Source organism: Lacerta agilis, chromosome 3 (genome assembly GCF_009819535.1).
Source record: "Lacerta agilis isolate rLacAgi1 chromosome 3, rLacAgi1.pri, whole genome shotgun sequence".
Classification (NCBI taxonomy): Eukaryota; Metazoa; Chordata; class Lepidosauria; order Squamata; family Lacertidae; genus Lacerta; species Lacerta agilis.
In genome coordinates this window covers 103051095-103075106 of record NC_046314.1, presented here as the reverse complement: position 1 = coordinate 103075106, position 24012 = coordinate 103051095, and the positions used below count along the sequence as shown (strand labels likewise).

General features: G+C 44.3%; 1 protein-coding gene across 10 annotated transcripts in view; it reads right to left on the bottom strand.

Moving 5' to 3' along the window:
* Positions 1–13226: 13226 nt before the first annotated feature.
* The window catches only part of SLC8A1 (solute carrier family 8 member A1), a 304578-nt gene continuing 293792 nt past the window's right edge, over positions 13227–24012 (bottom strand). For all 10 annotated transcript variants that reach the window (XM_033144997.1, XM_033144999.1, XM_033145005.1 and 7 more), the window contains one exon: positions 13227–13653. In XM_033144997.1, the coding sequence (XP_033000888.1) occupies positions 13277–13653 (377 nt within the window). In that variant the 3' untranslated portion in view covers positions 13227–13276. The remainder of the gene's footprint in view (positions 13654–24012) is intronic.

The following is a 24012-nucleotide window of genomic DNA, read 5'->3' as shown; positions in this document are numbered from 1 at the left end:
TTAACAAATATATATATAAAAAAGTTAAAGTGGCAATGTGTACTGACCAGTCTGGTCCATTTTGTATTCCGGGCCACTCATTTATTCTGGGTGTGAGTATGGGAAGTCTGTTCTCCATTCATTTCAATGTAGGAAGCAAATCCATATATGCATTATGGAGAACCTTATTTCAGTTTAGAGGGTGCTAATTTATAGAAGCTCCCCCTCCCCATCTACATTGAGCTTAAATCCCATTAAAATTAAATCGATTAAGTTTAAGTTTGCCACAATGACTAATTTGCCCCCTTGATTTCAGTGGGATCTAAATGGAACTACTTTTTCTAGATTAAAAACAGGAGGAAAATGACAGCGTTAATCTTTATTTAGGGCTGTCTAGTTAACACTGACTAAACTGAGGACCCTCATCTCTTGTGTTATATATACAGACTAATTATTTAGGTATGAAGGATCTTACTTAGCAGCCAACATTTAGATTAATGGAGTCTTTCACCCCTGTAATTAATGCTTGCCCCAAACCAAAGGAATTAAGCTTTCGTTTCCTGTGTTATTTTTCAAATCTATTAAAGGCAATGCCAAAAGATTTCTGATCACCCTGACTGCCTTTCTTTCTACAGCAGGATTTGTATTCAAACAGGGGCATTGTTTTAGCAATATCAGAGTATTAAGCTCTAATCCCTTTTTGAAGGGATGCTATCTTGCCCCTTCTTTTTTTGCTGAGCAGAGAGCATAATAATACACCAAGTAAATTATTGTTAGGGCACACTACAGCCTTCTTAGCAGATACATGCCCCTCTCTTATTTTTAACAGTCAGAGTTTTGCACTGCCATGGAACATTGAACTAAATTATCTTTTTAATTACAAATGGCAACTTTGAGTAATAGCAGCATTAGCTTTGGCTGGCATTCCTTGGGAAAAGAGAAGCGCTCTCTCTCTCTCTCTCTCTCTCTCTCTCTCTCTCTCTCTCTCTCTCTCTGTGTGTGTGTGTGGTGGGGATCCAATGCACAAGCTCCCCCCTGTGTTTTCAGCCAACAGTGACGGATGATAAAAGCTTTTGTGGTGGCAGATCTCCATTAGGGAGATTGCTGAAGACCAAGAGCTTGAAACAAAGTGCTTGGGGTTGTTTTAATTTCTCCAAAGGCGCCTGCACCCACCAGGGGAATGTGCCCTTTGGGAAACCCTGGGCCGTGAGAAGGCTGGGTTAAGTGTAGGCCAAAACAGTGCCAATGTGGACTGTACTAGGGCCATCGCTATCCAGGGCAGTGCCGCGTCCAAGGCGAACCCACATGTGCCAGCGATGCAACGTTGATAAAAGTCACCTTGGCCGCAGGGTCTTGCCTGGAAAGAAAGAAGGGGCTTGCAAAGGACCATAGCTCAGTGATAGGTTTTGAGTTCAACCCCAGGCTCCTGTAGATCTCAGGAAGAGAAGGTCTCTCCGCAGGAGACCCCAGAGCGGGGAGGGGCAACCATTTTTCTGACAAGGAAAAGCTTCCATGGGGCTCCCCGATTGTGGAACGCTCTCCCCAGAGAGGCTCGCCTGGCACCGTCATTACATGTCCTTAGGCGGCAGGCAAAAACATTCCCCTTTACCCAGGCCTATGGGTATTAAATAATCTGTGGCCTGTATAACTTTGGGGGAGAGGACTGCTATTATGGTGATTATTTTACTTTTAGGCTGTCTGTCAGTATGCTTATTATTACGTTTTTATTATTATAATTATTTTGATGTCTTTAAATGTGTTTCTAATTTTGTACATCACCCTGGAATCTTTTGATAAAGGGTGGTATATAAATTGAATAAACAACAACAACAGTCTGTTGGACAGTCTGTTGGTGATGTGTAGGGCTGGAGCAAAAAGTGGGTGGGGCACAGTACCTTTTATTTTTGCCACTCCCTTCTCTTGTCTCTGTCTCTCTAACACTCCTTCTGTTTTTACCAGTCAGCCTGTTACCCACATTTTCTCTTTCTTGCCAGAGTTGCCCACCTGCACCCCTCTGGCTTTGTGCCAAATGGTCTGATGCAATACAATGCAGTTCCTTTTATTCTCTCTGAGGTTTTGGGTGATGAAATTTGGGACACCTTCCATACAAAGGAAGTCTAAAACATTTGGGCTTGGGGGGGGGGCTTTTCCCTTATGGGGAATATAATTCAAAGTGGGTGGGAACACGATAGAGGTGTATAAAACTTCTGAAAGGCATGGAACTGATGTGGATACGAATTGGTATCTCACTCTTTAGAATCTGGGGTCACCCAGTGAAGCTGATTTGGACACTCAAGAGGAGATCTTCTGTTCAGGACGGAACATATTCCTTCACAGTGCTTATGGAATCACTGCCACAAAATGGGATTTGGAAGCTGATAACTTAGATGGCCCTTTAAAGAGAGAGAGAGAGAGAGAGAGAGAGAAGAGTTGGGCAATTTTTCAGTATTTTTTTTCATTAGAGGGGCAGTATCAAAGGCTGCCCCTTTGGCCACCTCATGAGAAGAGAAGACTCCCTAGAAAAGACCCTGATGTTGGGAAAGATGGAGGGCACAAAGAGAAGGGGACGACAGAGGATGAGATGGTTGGACAGTGTTCTCGAAGCGACTAGCATGAGTTTGGCCAAACTGCTGGAGGCAGTGAAGGATAGGCGTGCCTGGCGTGCTCTGGTCCATGGGGTCACGAAGAGTCGGACACGACTGAACGACTGAACAACAACATCAAAGGCTGAGGACAAGTAACAGAGAGAGGTGATGGCTCTCCTGGTTGCAAGTTTCACAAAGGCACCAGGCAGGGCTAGACAAGACCCTACATCTGCCCCGGAAAAGCAGCTCTTGCATTCTTACATTGGGAGTTCTCTATTTGGAACAAGCTGCTCCAAGAAGGTAGCTTTGGTCTCTAGACTCAGGCTTAGAGATGAGCTGATCATAGTTACAGCCAAGGCTTGCCACTTCTGACAATCTGCGAGGTTTGTTTGTCTCTTCATTTAAGCCCATCCATGGCATTCCTTGCTGCACACGTCGGCGCCTCAGTATTTAAAAATAGAAATAACAATAACACTTGAAGGCATTCTCTCTCTCTCTCTCTCTCTCTCTCTCTCTCTCTCTCTCTCTCTCTCTCTCATTTTCTTCCAGCCTTGACTGCAGCCGAAAGAGGCAGATTAATTTATAGAAAGCACCCATAGCCAAGACACATTGAAGATGTGTACCTAATAGGATCACTGAAGAAATAAGTACAGAAAGGGAGCAAAGGAAGAATCTTCCACTCCCTGGAAGCTGCTGTGGCATCACTAAATTTACAGACCAGAACCGGGAGAAGGGTGAAGAAAGTCATGTACACAGGGGCAGGCATTTGAGATCTACTAGTAGAAATCTAGGTGACTTTCAATAGATTGGCCAAGGTTTCTGATTCCCAATTGTTTAGCAAGAGTAACAACGAAGTCAGTCCCCTCCTTCCTAAATTATGCTGCAGAAATGAATAAAGCTTAAGGCAGTGCTTTTTTTCTAAAAAAAAAAAAGTTTAGGGGTACTCTCATTTTGACTCAAGAAAATCACCATTTTATAGTTCAAATCAGGAAAAATAAATACAGCAAATGGACAAAAGTACAAAGATTCACAAAATGTTTATGGGTATGAGTACCCATGTGTCGTCATCCCCTCTCCCCCCAAAAAGCACTGGCTATGGGTAGATTTTTGTGTAGAAAGCCTGTGAACATCTGTTCAGCTCTGGCACTCGAAACAAATTTCTGGGTCACATTCACACGATATATTTGAAGCACTCCTATGCCACTTTAATGGTCATGGTTTCCCCCCAAAGAACCATGGGAACTGTGGTTTGTTAAGGGTGCCGAGAGTTGCTAGGAGACAATTTGTATGGCAGCCCCTGGATCATCTCCCCATTTGCACAGGTGGTGGATTTTTTTGCAGCTGGTCAAGGGGAAACCTCCCTAAAGGGACTGGTCCATAAACCAGTACAAATTTGTGGTGTATTCATGCCCTATATATCTTTTCTGTTTGGCATTATTGGAGCAGCGTGGAAGGAAGAGTGCGGCTGATCTTAGTTCATTTTGTTCAATGTAGTCAGAATGGTAAACGGTAGTTTTTATCCACTCAAGGCAAAACAGGGAAATCTACAGAGGTGCTGAGACTACTGAAAACAACCACACTGTCTTGGCCTCTTCTCATGCTCAAAAATATCATTGTTTATTTCAAAAAGAGCTAGTGCTAATTCAAGGGTTGTTAAGGGGAAAACCCAGCGAAGAGAATCCTATTTGCTGTGCGTCAGAGATGCATATTTTAGAGGTTTGCAATATCTTTGCAAATGGTAATTCACTCTAGGATGATCTTCAAATAAAGCAAAAAAAAAATAAAAAATTGCAGCTTGTTTGGCTGAGAGGGTAGCAGGGTTTCAGCTGATTTATTAATGGCTTCAGAGAAAGAACAATTCATTTTAAAAGGGAGAATAATGCTGCTTTTCAAATATATACATGTGAATTAATCTGCACAGCCTCCTGGACTACTTAAGCGGGGGGAAACAGCTCAAACAAGCTAAATAAATGAATCTTGGAAATGTTAGGGAATTATGGCCAACAGTGAAGGTTTCCATAACTTTTGTTTTGTTTGCAAATGCCCATTGCTGTTAACTGCCTCTTTGCCTCCAAAGCTGACTTCTGAGACACCCCCCAAAACTCCAAGGTAGTTTTGCCGCTCTTTTAAAAACTATTTCATTTCTATTTTAAGTAAGGCAAAGGATGAACATATAAAATGGAGAAATGCACATGTGACACATAAGCAGCAGTCTAAAGTGGAGGAAACTAACGACTCAGACAGCATTAAGCTTGTATATCTGTCTGACATGTGAACTGCAAAGCTGGGTTTCAAACAAACACTGATTTCTCTTTAAAATATTACACCTCTCTTCCATCTGTAAAAGCCTTGGGCATGATATATTGGGAAGAGCTGAACAGGATCCAATGAAATGAACAGATTCATGTATTTCAACGGGATTATGCAGGAACCTTTCCAGACAGACTTTTACTATCTGAATAGTGGGGGACCTGGAGCTGGTTTTAAGTGACTTTCTGGACCTGGTGAAAGTTCCTTCTTTCTCCTCCCCCCTCCTCGGCTTCCATGCATCCCTGCTTCTCTTTTCCCCAGTCTACTTGCTTTTATTTTTCTCAGCTCAATCCATCCTTCCTCAGTTTCAGCCAGCTTGGGCAATGGACAGAGATGTTGGGGGAAAGCTCTCTCACATTCTTGCTGCCTGTTTTAGGACCATTGCAGATGCAACAAAACAATGGTTTCTGGTTTTGAGAATGTGCTGCCATGAACCTTGGAACTATATGCTGCCCCCTCCCTTTTACACAAGGGGGGGGGGAGATTCAGAGTACCCACTCCTGGTTTAGAAGAACTCACAGTTTGTTGTTTCGGCAGAACTCAGTACATGGTGGTTTTGTTCAAACCACTGTTTGCTAACAAACCAGGTTACACCAAACCAAATTCTGGTATGAAATACTGGCTTGGGTTTGAGCAAACCATTGTTCGGACTGAACAACAAACCACAGCTTCTTCTAAACCAGGAATGGAATTCTCAGATCTCCTGCCATTGTACATACTATGTAGTCCTAAGGTTCACCATGACATCGATCCTTCTGTCCTCAAGAAACCATGGTTTAGTGTTACACCCTTTTGTGAGGGAAGAGAAGCCCACCTTTCACTACAGGGCTCGTATGAATCAGTATGAAGAAATGCTGATCAGGGTTGGGAATCTTTTAGTATTTTCAGCTCATCTTGGCTGCTTGTGCTGAACACCACACAATGGGTTTAGAGCTAATGGTAGCTCTTGCTTCAGTTTTGTGGCCACATTTCATGCTTATGCCATCTTGTGTGCTGCCAGTGCTTAGGAACCACATTTCATTCATTTAGGAGCCACATTGAAGCTTCCTTCAGTGGACAGGAGGACTTTTGTACTGGGTGCAAAACTACAGAGCAGGGACAGTCAATGTGGTACAGTCTAGATAAGTGTTGGACTACAACGCCCATTGTCCCTGGTTGCAGCAGCTGATGGGAGTCCAGCAACATCTGGAGGGCAGCACATTGGCAGCTACTAGCATAGAGACCATGGGTACCCCCCCCAAAAAAAAATCCCAAGAAAATTGCATTTCCCTCTAAAGCTCTCTGGTTTTGGCATGCAGTGTATTTCATGTTGTCCATCTCCAATTCCCTTTTAAAATTACATTTTGGCTGACTGCCGTGCACATTACATAATCAAACTGCAAAGTCTTTTAACCCTGATAATAAAAACAGCAGCAGCAGCAGTCCCTCTTTGCTAACATGCCCTGCCCTTTCAGATGACGCCCGTGGGCAGCAGTTATTTTGCATCACTAAGCTCAGTTAGCTGGTGGAACAAAGAACTTCTTAGGTTTGTGATAATTTTTAAAGTAAATTGCATCTATTTTAAATCCTGACAGGAGGGGGAGGGAGCAGGATAACAGGTGTTTGTATGAAAGATTACTGCCTAATTTGTAAGACTGTCACCTTGAGACACTTTGAAGCAGGTATTTCATGGATGGAATTGTGTGGGGAAAGTTTACTGGTGTGGTTACTTTCCCACATGATCTGCACGCTCCATCTGCATCCTTAAAATCAAATATTGCAGATGAGATGTGGGATCTGGCTAGGGTGAAATAACTAACACTAACAGCTCAACCAGGCCTTTGCCAATCTCAGTTTCCCATCTGTAAAATGGGAATACCAGTGACTTCACAAAGTCTGCACAAAGTCAAGGCTAGATGTACTGTTAGATGAGGAGATTTGGTATGATCTAGGCAGCAGATTTTGGAGTATCATTACAGCACAGCAAACTATTACAGCATTATATTTTTACTGTCAGGTGGATTCTCTCTCTCTCTCTCCCTCTCTCTCTCTTTCTCTCCTCCCTCTCCAGAGGCATCAAATGTTGTGTGTTGGCCCAGCATGAGATGCATTACATGGTTGCAAAGCACCACTGATGTTTTAAAACAAAGATGCGCAAATGATAAACAGATAAATCATTGCTATTTTTCTTGCTGAGATGGAATTAAGTATTATGAGTTGTATCCAATGCTGTGTGTGTGCAAGTGGAACAGACGGTGAAGACGTGAATACCTTCCTTTCCTCCCCTTCCTCCATGGTCCCTTGGGCACCTTTAAAAATCTGCTCCAGAGGGCTGGGGGAAACCTCTGGAGATCTTTGGGGTGCCTGCAAGAGGGAGGAGAGGAAGTTCAATTCTGCAAGTGGACTTCCGCTTGTGCAACGCTGTATTCTGCCCTATGAATTCTCAGTTGGGCAGCAGGTGTGAAGGTTCGGGAGAAGCACGCAGGAATGCAGACCTGACTATCTCATAGTCGGTGGCACCCCCATTTCCCAGTCCAGGAATCCTAGAGTTGGAAGGGACCCACCGAGGGTCATTTAGTCCAACCCCCTTGCAATGCAGGAATCTCAACTAAAGCATCCGCGACAAATGGCCATCCAATCTCTGCTTAAAAACATCCAAGGAAGGGGAAGGAGAGTCTTCTGAGGGAACTTGCTCCGCTGTCACGGAACTCAGTGCTTTTTCTACTGGCAGCACTGGTGCTGCAGGTTTGCCTCCACAACATCTAGAGTTTGAGTTACAGGTGGGTAGCCGTGTTGGTCTGCCATAGTCAAAACAAAATCGAAAATTCTTTCTAGTAGCACCTTAGAGACCAACTGAGTTTGTTCCTGGTATGAGCTTTCGTGTGCATGCACACTTCTTCAGATACACTGAAACAGAAGTCACCAGATCCTTAAATATAGTGAGGGAGTGCGGAGGGGTATTGCTCAGAAGGGTGGTGGGAATGGGTGATCAGCTGATAGGTGTGGAAAACCTGTTGACGACTCTTAACGGCTGTAATTAGTCTTGCAGGGAAAGGCAAGTAGTGAGATGGCTAAAGATAGCTTTGTTATGTATAATGAGATAAGAATCCAATGTCTTTGTTCAGACCAGGTTTCTCCGTGGTTTTAAGTTTGGTGATTAGTTGTAATTCAGCCACTTCTCTTTCCAGTCTATTTCTGAAATTTCTTTGTATTAAGACAGCTACTTTGAGATCTTTTATAGAATGTCCTGGGAGATTGAAGTGTTCTCCTACTGGTTTCTCTGTCTTGTGATTCCTGATATCAGATTTATGTCCATTTATCCTTTGGCGTAGGGTTTGGCCTGTTTGTCCAATATAGATATATATTGCCCTGATCCTGTCCCAGCTGGGTGCAGCAATAAGTGGCCCCAGATGGGAATGGGAACCCCCATTGGCATCAAATCCAGTGTAATGGAATATCAGGCTTCAATCATAAGGAGGATGGAGATGCATATCCTATAAGGTGCCAGAGTGATGTTGGTCTAGAGGCAGGACTTCCAGCAGTCAGGCGCTGGAGCCTTAGCCCCTCTGCCCCCAGCATTTGGGTTCCACTGCAATTTCAGCAGATGGAGCTCTGTGGCTCAAAGGCACCACTGAGGCTCAATCACCAGCCTGCCTGATAATTGCCAGCTGATACCAAGAGCCAGTCCTTCCTCACCAGGTGCTAGAAAGCTCCAGCTTTGGGGTGTGACTCTGCATGAGCAACTTGTCTTTGGAATGTGTGAGGATGTTGCCTCAGCATCAGCTCCTGGTTTTGCCTTGTATCTTCTGACTTCAGCTCTGCTTGTGGCCTTAACAGTTGTAGTGTGTGTGTGTGTGTGTGTGTGTGTGTGTGTGTGTTAGTGGGTACTGAATAGAGTGTGTGAATTGTGGTGTAATGGAGAACAATATGACTATTTCTCTGATCATGTTTTGTACCTGCCTGGGGAAAAAAACATGGATACTGTCTTTCTGAATCTTGCATCTGAAACCCAGGCTTTGCGGGAGCCCACTAAGGACTTAAGACCATGGAAGGAACATATCAAATAAAAACACACACACGTGAATGAGAGGTGTCAATGGAAGAAGAAATGAGACGCACAGGGAAAATGCAGCAGTACTAATGTTCAAATCAGAACCAATTATAAATTTTATTTTTTTCTGTGCCTCAGTGTACCATTGATCACAATCAGTGTACTCACTGCCTCTCCGTTACTGTGCACAATACACGCAAATAAAAATGAAGGAAAACAAACAAACAAGATGAAATGAAATAATTTTACACAAACACAGCCATAATAATATTAATTATTATTATTATAATCCCTGAACAACCCCAATCGTTGCTTAATTTTCTCCCCTCCCCCACCCACCCCAACAAACAAATCAAATGAAACCAAACAGGAAAAAGAAATCCCCAAAAAGTGAAGGAATTTTTTTTATGGGGTTGGGGAGGGAAATATTATTCACTCCATTTTAAAAAGAAAAACTCACAACAGGACAACTCAAGCATTCAACAGACTGGGCAAAAGCCTAGGCTAACCTCTGTCCCTTTTACCATGTGATGCTGATGGAAAGTTCATTCACAAGACTTCAACTGGCCCAGAAGAAGCTACTAAGGATTTGACCAGCAGTGGTTTATTTCCGCAGTCACAAATAATGAAGGATAGGAGCAGGGAAGTGTTTTGTGTGCACAGGGCTTCTCCTTCATTTCAACAGACAACAAAATGTGCATGTAAAGCTTGCCTTTCTCTCTCTCTCCCCCCCCCCCCCCACTTAAAATGAAAAGGAAACTCTTGAGCATGGCTCTGGGCCGTTCCACACCTCTCATTCATTACATTGGCAAAAATACCATGGATTTGAATGAATCTGGAGGCTACAGTCTAGTAAGAAATCTGCTAATACAAAGAGAGAACCCACCTCCCCCTGCAACGTTTTCCTTACAACATCTATTCAGACATTAGAGGGTTAATGATACAATTAGATTTTCCTCTGCCGTTTAACAAATGATCCTATAGCAGCTGACGATCTGGTCCAGCTAAGGTGCATGGACACAGTTTCCTGTTGTTTTACAAGATGGAGGTGGTCTATTGCTATCTGCCTCCCCCTGCTACTTAGAATGGATACACACAACCATATTGCTCCCAGCATGTGATTATTATTATTATTAGTATTAGGGGGAAATCACTCCATGTGTCACGGTGTGAGAGAAGAGCAATTGTTTAGGTCAATCTATAGAGGAAATACTGTGGCTCTAAGGACGCTCCCTGCTACTGCCGTTAGATGTACTAACGGAAGAAATACTAGGGCTTGAGTTTTGGGGCATTGCTTGGAAATTCCACCACCTTCCTTTTGTCCCCAAGCAACATCATTCAAATCATAAGGCCATGCACACACTCCAGAGCTACAGCTGTTATGCTTTGCACATAAGGTCCTGGTTGCAGCCTCTGGCATGTCTGATGCAAGACATCAGAGAAACACTGCCACTGGGAGTAGACAGAACTGAGCTAGATGGACTAACAACCTCACTCCTAAGCATGAATCACTGTTTTAGGAGATAAAAAGTGTGAATGGATTTGCCTTCCCTCCAGTTGGCAGCTGCTCGCCACCCTGAAAACCATCCTCCTAGCTCTCTCTGGAAGGCACACTGACTGCATGCTCACCCAACTGAGATGCAGGACTGCACTTAAGGAAGTGTTTGCATGGGTCTTTTTTTTAATTCCAGAAGTGCACACCCACTAGCTTTAATGTGGCATGGGAAGGTACACACACTGTGTTCACTATCTGCCAAAAAGATTGACTGTTTTTCTGTTTCCCTGTAAACAGACTTTGCTTAAGAGGAGGGCAGCATTGGTGATGAGCTCCTGCACATCTCCACCAAGTGGACCTTGTTGTTTTATTAGGGTGGGAAAGCTGACTTATTTCAGCAGAGCCTGTCTCCCTAATCTCCCCTTTTCTGCTGTGTCAATTCAGTTGCTTCCTCGCTCAGCCCTGGGTACCCATTTTCGTCTCCACTCAAGTAGTTCCAAGCTGCTACGGTCAGAATTCTCTATCTCCACCACTCCTGCATTTTCTTCATCTACAGAGCAAGCAACAGTGGCCCACGACTATTTTTGGATCTCCTGATTTGTAGATCTGATCCTTCCCTACAATCACTGCAGGGTTTTGGTTCCCTCTAGCCATGCCTTGAAGGTCCTTCCATGCTACCCTGGTGGTATCTTAAGACTGGCTGACTTCCCTTGTTCTGATCCTTTTCTAATGGCTTGTTCCTTCCATGAGCACCAGAGCTTGGAGACAGGGTGGGGATCTGATAAATGAGAAAGGTGTGGGGGAAGAAAGGTGTGGGGGAAGAAAGGTGGACGGGGAGAGATGGAAAACAACAACAACAACCCAGCAACATAGCAAGCATCCTCTGTACCTGAGCGCTGGATGATGGCATTTCCAAAGCAAAAGCTGTTTCAGTACCTCTCTGTGCAATTGTACAAGGACGGAGTATATAGCTCACAATGAACAACTAATAAATAGCAGGAGTCCAACTTCTAATTCCCAGGGACAAAAAGCTGATGGACAATGCAAATCTGCCACTTTTCCTAGCTAGGACAATGAAGATTGGTGGGTAGTGGAATGTTTAACATCCATTGGAGGGGACTAAATTTGACTGTGTCTGCAAGGTGCCCTTCATGAAGACTGGACCAGGGTACAGGTTTTCAAAGTGCTGAAGCCAAAGGTGCCAAAGGGTTGGCACATCAGGTACTTAAAGACAGAAACAAACACAGCATAAATATATTGGGGGTGGGAAAACTGACACTTGAAGAAAAAAGCTCAAGGGTATTCTGCTTATTTAGGGCTCGATATGGCTACTCATACTTTGTGTGAGCAATGCTAAGACCCACTTAGTTCATACAGACTAGATGCAAAGCAGGTTCTACACCCCTGTAACTCAGTGGTAGAGCCTATGCTTTGTATGCCGAAAGTCCCAGGTTCAATCCATGAACTCTTGAGTTAAAAATGGTAGGTAGCTGGAAGATGCCTCTGCCAGAGACCTTGGGGAGTCACTGCCAGTCAGAGTAGACAGTACTGTGCTAGATGGGCCATTGGCCTGACTCTGTATAAGCAGGTTCCTATGTTCAAGTTCATCCTAAGCTTGGCTGGCAGGTAAGATCCCTTTCTATAATGGCCTAAGACTCTGCGCAAATTTCCCCTTTTAAAACACACGCATTTCCACACATCTCTTGGTTATTGCTTCTTAGGACACTTATGCAGAGCAAAGGACTGCCAGCTATTTCCTGCCTCTCGTCCTGTTTGTTAAAAAGGAAAGGAAAAGTGTGGAAAGAAAGAGAGAGAGAGAGAGCAAACACCACATACTTGCATCTTCAGTGTTCAATCGGCATCGCTGAGCAGACTATCACCGCTATTCAACGCTATATTACAGATTATGGTTTGCTTCTTTCATGCAAAGTGTTACAGCAAGTACCATGAAAGCATTCCCAAAGAGGAGCATGAGAAGGAGCAGAGCAGCAAAGAGTGGCAGCAGGGTGGGCAAGGGCACAGGAGGTAAGTGAGACAAATCTGACAAGGTACGTCAGAGCGAGAACAAAAAAGCGAAGCAGGAGTTGGACACTAGGGCTTTGGGCATGTGTCTGTAAATTCCACAGTTTCGGAGCAAATGGAGTGCTGGTCAAAGGCTGTCTAAGAAGAGCGTTTTTCTTTTAAAGGGGGACTGGATGCACCCAATCATAAATACAGTTCCAAAAGAAAAGAAACGGGAAAAGGGATTTGTGTGGTTGTTTTCAACGTAAGGTACTCTTAATAGCTGGACAGTAAAGGGGGGGGGAGAGAATACAAAAGAAACAGCAACAACCACACCCCAAAACAGCATGGAGGCTAGAAAGCCCCCCGGACCGTGTATGTCACTCCACACTCACATGTTTTCTTTGAGGGCGATGATTCGGCTCATTCTTGAGTTATGAAGAAGGCAACAAAGATATCAGTAAGAAAGTCAAGAACTCCCCTTGGAAAGTCATCTGCTCAATACGATATAGCTGAACCTGGCCTTTTGCCATTCCAATCAAGGCCCTCCCCCCCCAACTGCAATCAGATCAATCCTCATCTAGGGGAGGAGAAGGGGGAAATAGAAAGTAACTCCATCGTGATCTCGTAGGTTGAGTTGCAAAGATGACCCTGCATCTGTGCCTCCGTTTCTGTGACGCTGCCCCTGGTGGAGAGTCCAACAGGTTCCAAACTCCTACCGCAAAGCTACATTCCATCAGTAGATAAGTGAACATGGCAAAATGTCTTTTCTTCCTCAGTTCAATAATATTAGATCTATATCTATATACCTATCTCTCTCTTTCTCTCTCTCTCTGTATATATAGATACATATAGATGCTCTCTCCAATAGTTCTTTTAGAAGCCCTGTATGTGGCAGTAGGCTTCCAGAGATGAGAATAATATGTACAAGAGCCAGAGGAGCACAAAGAGGCTTGAGGTCAGAATCTTGGCAGTCCGTGGCCCACCCAGCTCACCTCCAATCTCCGGTCTCCGCCGGTAGAGGAGCACGCCAACACTGATAAAAGCAAATATAGTGAAGAGGGTGACGGAGAAAGCCAGGGTGCCTGGTTGGACTTCAAATGGCCTGCCGTTGGCTGCGTGGTAGATGGCAGCGATGGACCAGGCGACGCCAATCCCCAGGAAAACATTCACTGCGTTGCTCCCGGTGACGTTGCCTATGGAAGCGTCTGCGTATTGATCCTGCGTGGCTGCCACCTTGCTGGCAAACGTGTCTGCGGAGTGAAAAGAAACACCGTTGTTAAATCTTGCACCTGTTTGCCACTCCAAGGGGCTTGGTGGCAGCATCTTAGGGCAAGGTGGGAGGCATCTTGCTTAGCAATGCAACGTCATTTGCAGTGTGAACCAGTCTTTGCAACTTGCCTTGTCACATAAGAATACGCCGATAGGCTTCCAGAATAGACTCTGAGATTTGTTCCTCCTCATTTTCACAGAATACAGCCTCCTCTACTTTGCTGTTTAATTTCCCAACCGCCCAACCAAGTACAGTGTTAATTCACTAACAACATATATACATAGAATGATAGAACTGTAGAGTTGGAGGCCCATCTAGTCCAACACCCTGCAATGCAGGAATCTCAACACGCCGTCCCCCATCCAATTTGAAACCACCTGTACCCTGCTTAGCTTTGCAAATGTGCTAGCAGTCTTACTGCATGCATATCTCCAGTGCCCTCCAGCATGCCCATGGTTAATTCACATACCAGCTTAACTCAGCGATCAATTTAAACATGAAACCAAAGTCAACCTGCAGGAAAGCTTAGTTGCTAAGCAATCAGTCTCAGTTGAAAAACTGAGATCCTCTCAGAGCAAGAACCTCAGACTGCAAGCCTAAAGTAGCCAGGCTCAGGCATAAGGGGGTCTTATCTGAAAATGGAATATGCACAGCCCTATTCTGTGGTAGCTTCCCATGAGAATAAGTCACCGAAAGCTGCTTTAAAGTTTGAATACATTCTTATTTGCATGTTCTCTCTCACCTCCTAGATCCTATCCAAAGATGATTTGCCTTTCAAAAGCCACAGGAGTCTATGAGAGGGTTTGGTTTTAAGCAAGCACCAATATACAGATATTTAAGTGACCTGCACTCTTGCTTCTCACTTCTCTTATAATAGCCAGAGGAAAGGAGATGGAGAGCCAGAGGAAAGGATATGAAAAAGATAAATGGCACCTTCGGTTTACAGATTTATTCCATGCAAGTTTTCCCCTCATAGGTTACGAGGTGTGACCCATGGTGTAGGCACCCACTTTTTCTAACAATCGATTCTACTCTGCGCCTGTTAAGGATTGTACCCTGCAAATGATGCCTTACAAACCAGTTGCTAGCCTTGGGAAACATACTGATAACCATGGTTAACACAACGAAATTCCCATGGGGCCATGATTCCAAAATTAACTCCAAGCCATGGTTTCTAGCACAAGTGACCCATGGTTAACGTGAGTTTTGTCAGTAATAATAACCATTAACATTTGTAGAAGCAACTCACACTTGCCCATGATCGACTCATGCGCATGGCACCATATAAAAAATAAATAATTCAATTCAAACCCCAGAGCCGGAGGAGGATGTTAGTAAGCCAGAAGTCCACAAATAAAGGTTTTTAAAGCTTTTTTTCTAAAAAAAAACCTTATGGGTTCCAAAATGGCATGTGGGAGCTCTCACTGCTGCTGCGCTACCCCGCTCAATAGCTGTTGGGCAGGAGGAAGCTGTATTGCAGAGGGTTTGGACGCACTGTTCCCTGTCCTTTCTGGAAATCTGGAAGCAAATGTATTGTACAAAAGAAAAAGAGCATGGAGACCAGGTAAAAAGAGGTGCTTAAAGAGTGCTCCCTACTTTATGTGATTTTACTTATACGTGTGGGCCCCTGGAATATAACCCCCTGCATAGCATTTTACATTCATTCTTGGGTTGCAGTCTTTACCAACAGCCTTGTAAGTCAGTCTCATTATCCTCTCTATTGCAGATGAATAGGTTGACCCTGAGAGAAAGCCTGAGCTCTCATGGCAGAGAAGAGATTTAAATCAACTAGGTACTTTCTTATTCATAGCTCTGTCCTTAGATGCTACATCACACCAGCTCACATGTAACCTGAAGCCACATTTAACACCTGCAAAGGAAGAGAGGAGGGATGTTACTCTACAAATGGGGGAAGAAGGGCTGGCCAAAGGAAGCACTTTTTCCTGAGGCTGGTTGCTACTTTGCAAACCATAGTTTACAGGGGCACAGAATTACATTGCTTTGAGTTGCCTTTAGTTACTACTACTGCTGCTACCACCACCACCACCACCACCACCACCACTACCACTACCACTACTACTAAGTCTGCACTGAGACTCCTTCTCTGCACTTGGTTATTTTCCACCTATCTCACTATTTTATGCTTCCGAGTCATCTGTTGACTTTGTGGTACTCCAACAACAAATAAATAAATATCCTTCTCATTGGAGGAGGAAAAGTGTCATTTAAAACCCACCCAAAATGCATAAGTCAATATTTTTAGGAAGGTTTTGGGGTGATCAAAGACGATGCAGCAAACTGTTCAACGAAGTGATTACTTAATGCGCTTAAGCACTCCCAGGTCAACCTGGGTAAAAGGGAGATAAAGAATAGCTCATGAAAAAAATAGTGATGGTTTAAAATTTCGTTCCTTCTCCCCCTGCCCTCAAACTGCTCCCCGCCAGCACAAGGAGTTTTAGAAACATGTTCTTCCCATGGAGTTTTGAATGCAGAATTATGAAATCCCAGCTGGCAGCTAAGCTCTTCTTTCCCAGGGAAAGAAAAGGCCAAATAAATATAGCAAGAACGTTAATTTACAGTGAAATTCAAAAGCTGCATTTACCCATAAAAATAGCACACTGGAAATTTCTATAATTGCTGTAGGAAAGAAAAAAAGGCAATCTCGCCAAACTTTTGTCTCAGCAGCACCCCAACAACTTAATAATTATGCTTCATAATTGATGTCAGAATTACTCGGCTCCTCTGTGGATATTGATGTGGCAGCCACAGGAGTTTCTGACAGACACTCCATCACAGAGTCAGGGCCACTGCTCATGGGCTATTTTTCAGACACAGGAGAGGGTGATTTTATGGCTCATTCATGCACCTGCAAAAAACACAAGATTGAGCCTGCATTCCTATACACCTGGGACTTACAACACATTGAACTGAGCAATCGCCTCTTGCATTGCTCACGAAAGACACCCACTGTTGGGCTTCGTTTGACCTCTAGTAAAAAAAAGGGTGTAGGTGGCAAGAACAGCCCTTGCCATTTCAACTTGAAAAATGCTACAAAAGAGTTGCTTTCTGATAGTCATTGAAAACTGATGTTGTGCAGCTGTGGCTCACTTAGGGTGCTTCTAGGCATGCACCTCCCCCCCTTGCATTATCCATACGATGCCATCAAAACACCATATGATGTCATCAGAATCCATATGATGTCATCAAAATGCCACCCTGTACCTTTAAAAAAATTATTTAATCCAGATTTCTTTTTAACGTGGAAAATCGGTTAGTGTACTTCTAATGGGAGCCTCAAAGCAGATGCTGGTCAGTACCTAGGCAGATTGCCATGAAATTGGGATAGCAGAATTTTGATGTCTCCATGTGTTTTTATATTATGTTGGAAGCCGCTCAGAGTGGCTGCGGTAAGTCAATCAGATGGGCAGGGTATAAGTCATAAATTATTATTGTAGTAGTAGCAGTTGGTCTTATTCTCCAGACAACTGAAGGTCTCTCAGTCTTTTTCCAGCCTCTCCCTCACAAGTTTTTTTTTTTTTTTGGTGGTAGGGTATGATAAAGTGGTTCAATGTAGTTTTACTCTTTACCACGAAACGTGGGGGGGGGGATCCTGAGATACCAGCAAATGCTGAATGGCATCATAGAATTAGAATAATAGAATTGTAGATTTGGAAGGGACCCTGAGGATCATTTAGTCCAACCCCCTGCAATGCAGCTGTCCCATACAGGGATCGAACCTGCAGTCTTGGAGTTATAAGCGCTACGCTCTAACCAACTGAGGCCTTGAAAAAATTGAAAAGAATAAGGTGATTACACAGTAAAGGGCAGATTTGGAAGCCCCCTTCGTTAAGAAACAACAACCCATATATAAGCACAGCTAGTGTGAAGGTTCATTAGCACATTTCTTTTTGTGGTGAGCGGGTTGTTATGTGCGTGGTGATATTTGGGTCTCCATCACCACATTCCTACTTTTATTTGCTCCTCGCCTGAGTGCAACCTAGCCATTTTGGGTTGTATCTTAGGTTCTACTCAAAGCAGACCCCTTGAAATTAATGCACCCATGTTAGCCATGACCATCAATTTCAGTGGGTCAGCTCTCGAGTAGGTCTAACATTATGCTAGGGCTACCCTTTGTTTCTGGCAACCCAAATGTTGTACACCTATTTCCACCAATTGCTGCATGCTGTTAGAATGTCAACAACCAAGTTCTTTCAGGATCTCAACATGTGTTGGGGATTACCTTGGAGATTGTCACTGCAGTACATAAATAGAGAATGTCAGTATAGCTACATATCAAGTCTTGTGCAGGACTTCTGTATTAAATTTTAAAAAAACAAAAACAAACCCAAATCAAAATGGATATGGATGTTGTAAGCACAAACCACTATTTCGCCCATACTGAAGCTTGCTGGCTAGAGCCCAGTAATTGGCTCTTTTGCCTATTTCTTGTGATTTATTTTTTTTAAGCTGCATGCGCACAGGTACAAAAAGATCTCTGCACATTCAGAGTGACATAACGGGACAGGTAACAAAAGTGATGGGATGGGGGAGTTGAGTTGTGTGTCATGGATGGATTCAACTGTAATAAACATTTATGCAAGATTGTAGAGTTGCAAAGCTGATGAAAAAGAAAATTCATTTAAAATTTAAAGGACAAAGCATCTGCCAGAGAAATCTGCTGTAGAATTTAGCCACTCTGTTGGCACCTCACCCCAGTGAGTAAGGAGATACGCTGAAGCATATATCCCCAAATCCAGGCCTTATTCTCTCAAACGCTCCAGTCCCAAGTATGGGGTAATGTACTTTATGTAGTCAGTTGCTGCTGCTGCGCTCTTCTTTTAATGGGATATTCAATATATTTTAAAAGTAGTGGGTTTTTTTGTTTTAAAAAAATGGTAATAAACATTATTTACACATGATTTAAGCACCACCTCATTATTCATTGAGGTCAGTGGAATTAAATTATGTCATAAAGTGTTATTGCCATCTGCTAAGGAATCCAGTCTCTCAAACGGGAACTTGATAATATATTATATTCACTTTGCAGTTGCACTTGAATGACTCATAGGGATAGTTCAATTACTTGGCTTATTAATGTGTTCCACTCCAAGATCAGCATGGCTGTTTCAATGTGATGAGATGCCTATAAGTTCGTTTGCCAAAAACTAGGTGCCATCAATGCAACTGGTGCTGTGCTTGCAACTTACAGCAGAACTCCACTCCTTCTAGAGTGCCCTGGAGGAGCAGATGACTGGTTCCCTAGCTAGAACCCTGAACAGGTGCTCTCTTGCTATGGGGTGATTATACATGGCAACATTTATGGTTTCTGGTTGATTTTAAATGTCCCTTTCTACTGACAGTAAAACAAAAGTAATGGTATAATTACAAACTGGTGCAGACAGAGGAAGAAGGAGTGGATATTTATATTGTAAACCGCCTTGGGTCATGAACTAGTTGGATGCGGAGGAACGGTGGGAGAAACCAGCTGAGGAACCCCCCAGGGGAAGAAGACTACGAGCCTGGGGATTGGTGGTGGGACAATGAAGAGGAAGAAGACTGGGAAGAGGAGGAGAATCAGATGCAGAAGCTGAATCAGGTGAGGGAGAGGATGGAGGCCAAGAGGCAGACATGATTCGAGCTGCTGAAGAGCCACAAGTGTCTCCCCCTCCTGCTGCAACAAGTTCCCCTACCCTCTTGTTTCCCGGAACCAGAAGAGGTATGAAGATTGTGGAGGAGAGATTGGTGACACACAGGCGCAGTCTCCGGTTGCTTGGGGGAAAATCTGGAGAAGATGGGACTTAGGCAGCTGTGGTGGTATATCAAGGATGGGGAGCCTGTGATGTCGCAGAAGCTGTTGAATTCCATCTCCCATCAGCCCCAACCAGCATTGCATGGGGCCAAATAGGATGTGAACTGTAGCCAACAGCATCTGGAGGGCCACAGGTTCCCTATCCCAGTGAGGTTACCCAGGGTTGTTGTTGTAAGGATTAAAGAGATAATATTTACTGAATCACTTGGAACATTTTAAATTGCTATATCAATATGCAGGCATTATTCCTGTGCGAATTTACGCTACAGAAATAAGCAGCAATTAATAAATGAGGCTACATTGCAAATTTAGTATAAGTAAAGTGTCATTTATTAATGGTATGCCTTCACAGAGAATGGGGATGGTTATAGATGCCTGTTCAAGGATTAAGCTGTCATTTTCATTGTAGAAAAGATTATTGTCAGGCTGATCATTTATAATCTGCATACTTTCTCAGGATAAGTGATGACTGCTTGACGGCGGGGGGGTGGCTGGAAATCCCCTTGGCTTAGCTTTTTTATTGCAAGTTACTTGATTTTGATGATCTGCTGCGCATTTGCAATGCAGTTAAATGTCACCATCCCGCTGCAGAGTGGCCCTCTTCCCTTCTGTAAGCGCCTCAGCCCTTAACAGGCTTACAGAAGTGTAAGTAATTTTTAGAGACTGCGACAAGTTTCATAACGAGTTTGCTCTTTCAAAGTAACGTGAACCGACGTTGCACCAACAGAAAAGGGAGCTTTCTATTTCGATAGTCATTAAAACAGAGTTTCATTAGCTGTTTCTGCAGCAAAAGACAGCCCCCGATGCTAAATGCCACTCTGTTTTCAGGAATTGTGTATGAACATGCTAGAAAGTGGCTGTTATATTCAGAAATGAAAGGTTGGCTGAAGCTGCTTTGAAGTGGGGGAAAAAAGCTTTGCATGTTTGGGGATGCTAGGGGAACACACACACACACACACACACACACACACACACACACTTGCTTCCAGCATCTGAGAGATACATGATAGATGGCATGAGATATTTTTGGAAGAACTGTTCCTGAAAACAACCCAGCCATGAAACCTTTCCCTCAGACTGAATGACCTCTCAGTTCTCATGCAAATACAGTTTTATATAATAGATCCACAGGTCAGAGCTAGGATGGATTGGAGGGTTAGAGAAATGCTAACAAAGTCACCACCTCCTCTTTGTCCTAGCACAGCCCCAGAACCCACAGATTTTGCAGAGCAGGTCCATTCCTCTTACGACAACACTTTCCAAGTGTTCAAAGCAGGTCACATGCATTAGCCTGGTGCTCCTCACAATGTCCTTGCAATGGAGGTCAGTATTGTTATGCCATTCACAGCGCAAAAGTGTGTGTAGCTTAGCACACAGTATTTCCCCCTTTTACCTGAAAGCCTCCAGAAATTGCAACTCACATTGTTCCTGAGCTGGCTGGGGCTGATGGGAATTGGAGTCCATCAGCCCCTGGAGGTGCATGCCTTAGTGGCAAGCGAAGGGCTGCAGTGTGTGTCCTTCAACACTGCTTGAAAAAATACTAAACCCAAAACTACATGGGAGGAGCCATTGCCATGCTAACTGGAACAGGGACAGAGCTGGCTTGGGAATTAACTACATGCTGGACTCCTTCCTTGACATACGATGTTACAGATCGGTGCAGTGCTGGCAGCTCAGTGGGCAGAGGTAATTCATATCAGATGGAACCAGTAATGGGCAGATGTTTCTTAAAATCTCTACCATAGCTGTCAAGTTTCGGATTTGAAAATAAGGGATCAGCAGTCTCACCTATCCTGGGGACAGTCACATGTCAGTGGTGGGCGGAGCAGCAATGTAAACTCCAAGCGGGCTCTGGCTCGTAGCGGAGCAAAGAGGAGGGCAGCCATGTGCTCCGCGCAATGGAGTCCCATCGTCGTCTTGTCTGATCCCATCAAAACAGGACAGGAAGCAGCAGCTGCTCAAAGGCACCCAGGCTCTGCCCGCCAGCTAACCCTATTGGCCGGCTGAGGGGCTTGGCGGCAACAGATAGGGGCTGATGCAGGGGGAGGAATACACCCCCCTTGTAAGCACAGGAAATGGCTCCCACTTGCTTTGAGGGCTGAGGCTTTTCTCTCCAAGTAGGCGAGGTCTTCCCACCCAGTCCCTGGCCAGCAGGGGAGGAGCTGCTTCCATTAAAAACGGGAAATTTAAGGGAAATAAAAAATAAGGGAGAGCAGCGGGAAACTGCTTAAAATAAGGGAGAATCCCGGGGAAAACGGGATACTTGACAGCACTGATCTCTACCGCACTGAGAACGACTATTCTAGTTTACTTGCTCTTTGCAGATCACTGCATGACTTCATGGACACCACATGGGAAAAGACTTTCAAAAGTTTTTGCATTAAAACTCAGCCTCTGAATTTGCCCTTTACTGCTAGGACACACTGGTATATGTGGCATGAGTGCATGGAGAACCGCATACAGGGTGGAAGAAGGTTGTTTTGTTTGAAGTGCCTACTGCACTTGCTGCTGGTGGTGGAAGCAACACTTGAGAAAGGGAGTATAGCTCAGCGGCAGAGCACATGCTTCAAAGGTAGGTGGTCCCAGGGTCAAAACACAGGGCCTCCCCTTGACAGGGTCAGGTAACAGTGAATGGGAAAGACCTTTCTCTGCTTGAGACCCTGGAGCGTCCGAAAGAACAAGCAGCCAATGCAGATAATTCTAGTTAGATGAACAAAGTATTTGGACCTGGAATGAGACAAGCTTCAGCTCATACTGAAAGACGCACACTGCTCTTCAGCCTAGATTTAAAGTGGGAAGTGGGTTACCTCTTTAGCATATGGGGCGACAGCTTAAGAACCACTGCCACTATGAATGGTGCCCAGCGTAAAAGACTTAGGCCCCTGGGGATTTTTTTCCCCAGCATGTAGCTAACGTATTTTGCATATAGCTCCCTTGAATGTGATGGATTTCAACACACGTGGCTGATGGATAAGAGCTGTTCTGACAGCAGCACTATTGCACTGCTTTTACTCATTTAAATGGGGCTTTAATAGGAGAATCTCTGGTGCCTTGTTTATCTGGCTTTGGGGGCATCAAATTTTGTCCTCGCTCCTTCTCCCCTGTGTGACAAGGCTGTGTGCGGCCCGTGGGTTCCATTTCGAAGTAGCATTGTGGCCTACTTGGAATGAACTGTTGGACTGCTCTGCCTTAGAGTCAAGGATTCAGTACCTTTGGCTCTCCAGTTGTTGTCGGACTACAGCTCCCTCTTAAAGCTGAGAACTAGAGAAGAGACGAGACGGGAAGTTGGGAGCAATATCCTACCAAGCTAAGGGACAAGCATGAAACCTTGCTAGCCTCCACACCTTTTGATGGTGGGAAATTGGAAGACAAACATAATCCGTCTCGTCTGCCCGTGATTGAGTAAAGTGAAATTAAAACTCTTGGGACCAAGAGACTCTAGTAAAACTGCTCCCAGTTACCTTTTCCCACACTCAAGATGGTCTTTACAAGAAAGAACTATATGGACCTAGGAATTGTGCCAATATCACCCCAGGGGGAGGGGGAGCCTCGAAGGAAACAAAGTAAAATCACCAATTATTTCCCCCACAAAGAAGGGAATAAGAATCCACAGTGCGAGAGCACCCTAAATGAAGTCACCCCTACTGTGCTGGATTGGTCCATACAACGCAAAGAGTTACAAACGGATCATGAAGGCCCAAATTATCCAGGACCTGGGCGCAGGAACTGTTCTAGCTGAGAACGTCTTGACGAGTAATTCCCCTAACCCCAATGACCTCGATCTTCAAAAATTATCTCAGAATCTCAGGGAAAACCAGCAAGACCCCCAGCCTACAGCGAATGCCAACAGCATAGAAGAGCGGGCGCAGGAACTGTTCCTAGCTGAGAACGTCTTGACGAGGAATTCCCCCAACCCCAATGACCTCGATCTTCAAAAATTATCTCAGAATCTCAGGAAAAACCAGCAAGACCCCCAGCCTACAGCGAATGCCAACAGCATGGAAGAGCGGGATGATCAGCTACATGCCCAGATAGATCAGATACGCACAGACCTCCATAATGTAACAAACTTTCTAGCAGTAACAAATGGCCTACTCCTGACGCTTGTGGAGAATTTCAAACTGGCAAAAAGAGTCACAGACCAGGCTCCGGACTCAGATGCTAGAATCCACATACCATGTAAAAAGAAGCCACGTAAAAGAAAACTGGAACCCAAGACGAAGAAAACCAAAAACATCAAGAACTTTAGGCCGTCTAGAAGAACCCAACATATCAGTAAAAAACAGTGGCAGAAACTCTTCAACTTATTACCATCACCTCTTATAACCACAAAAAAAATCAAAGTCCAAGGCACTAAAGAGACCAACAAGGAAGACTCGCCAAAGACCAAGCCCATCACCATATGTGAAAATGATTCCCCAAGTACATTCAAAGAAATAAACCACTCTACAGCTGTTCTTCCCTTGTGTTCGCCCAGACTGACGAAAGCAACCAAACCACATTTGGATGCCTCTGTCTTGAACCCACCTA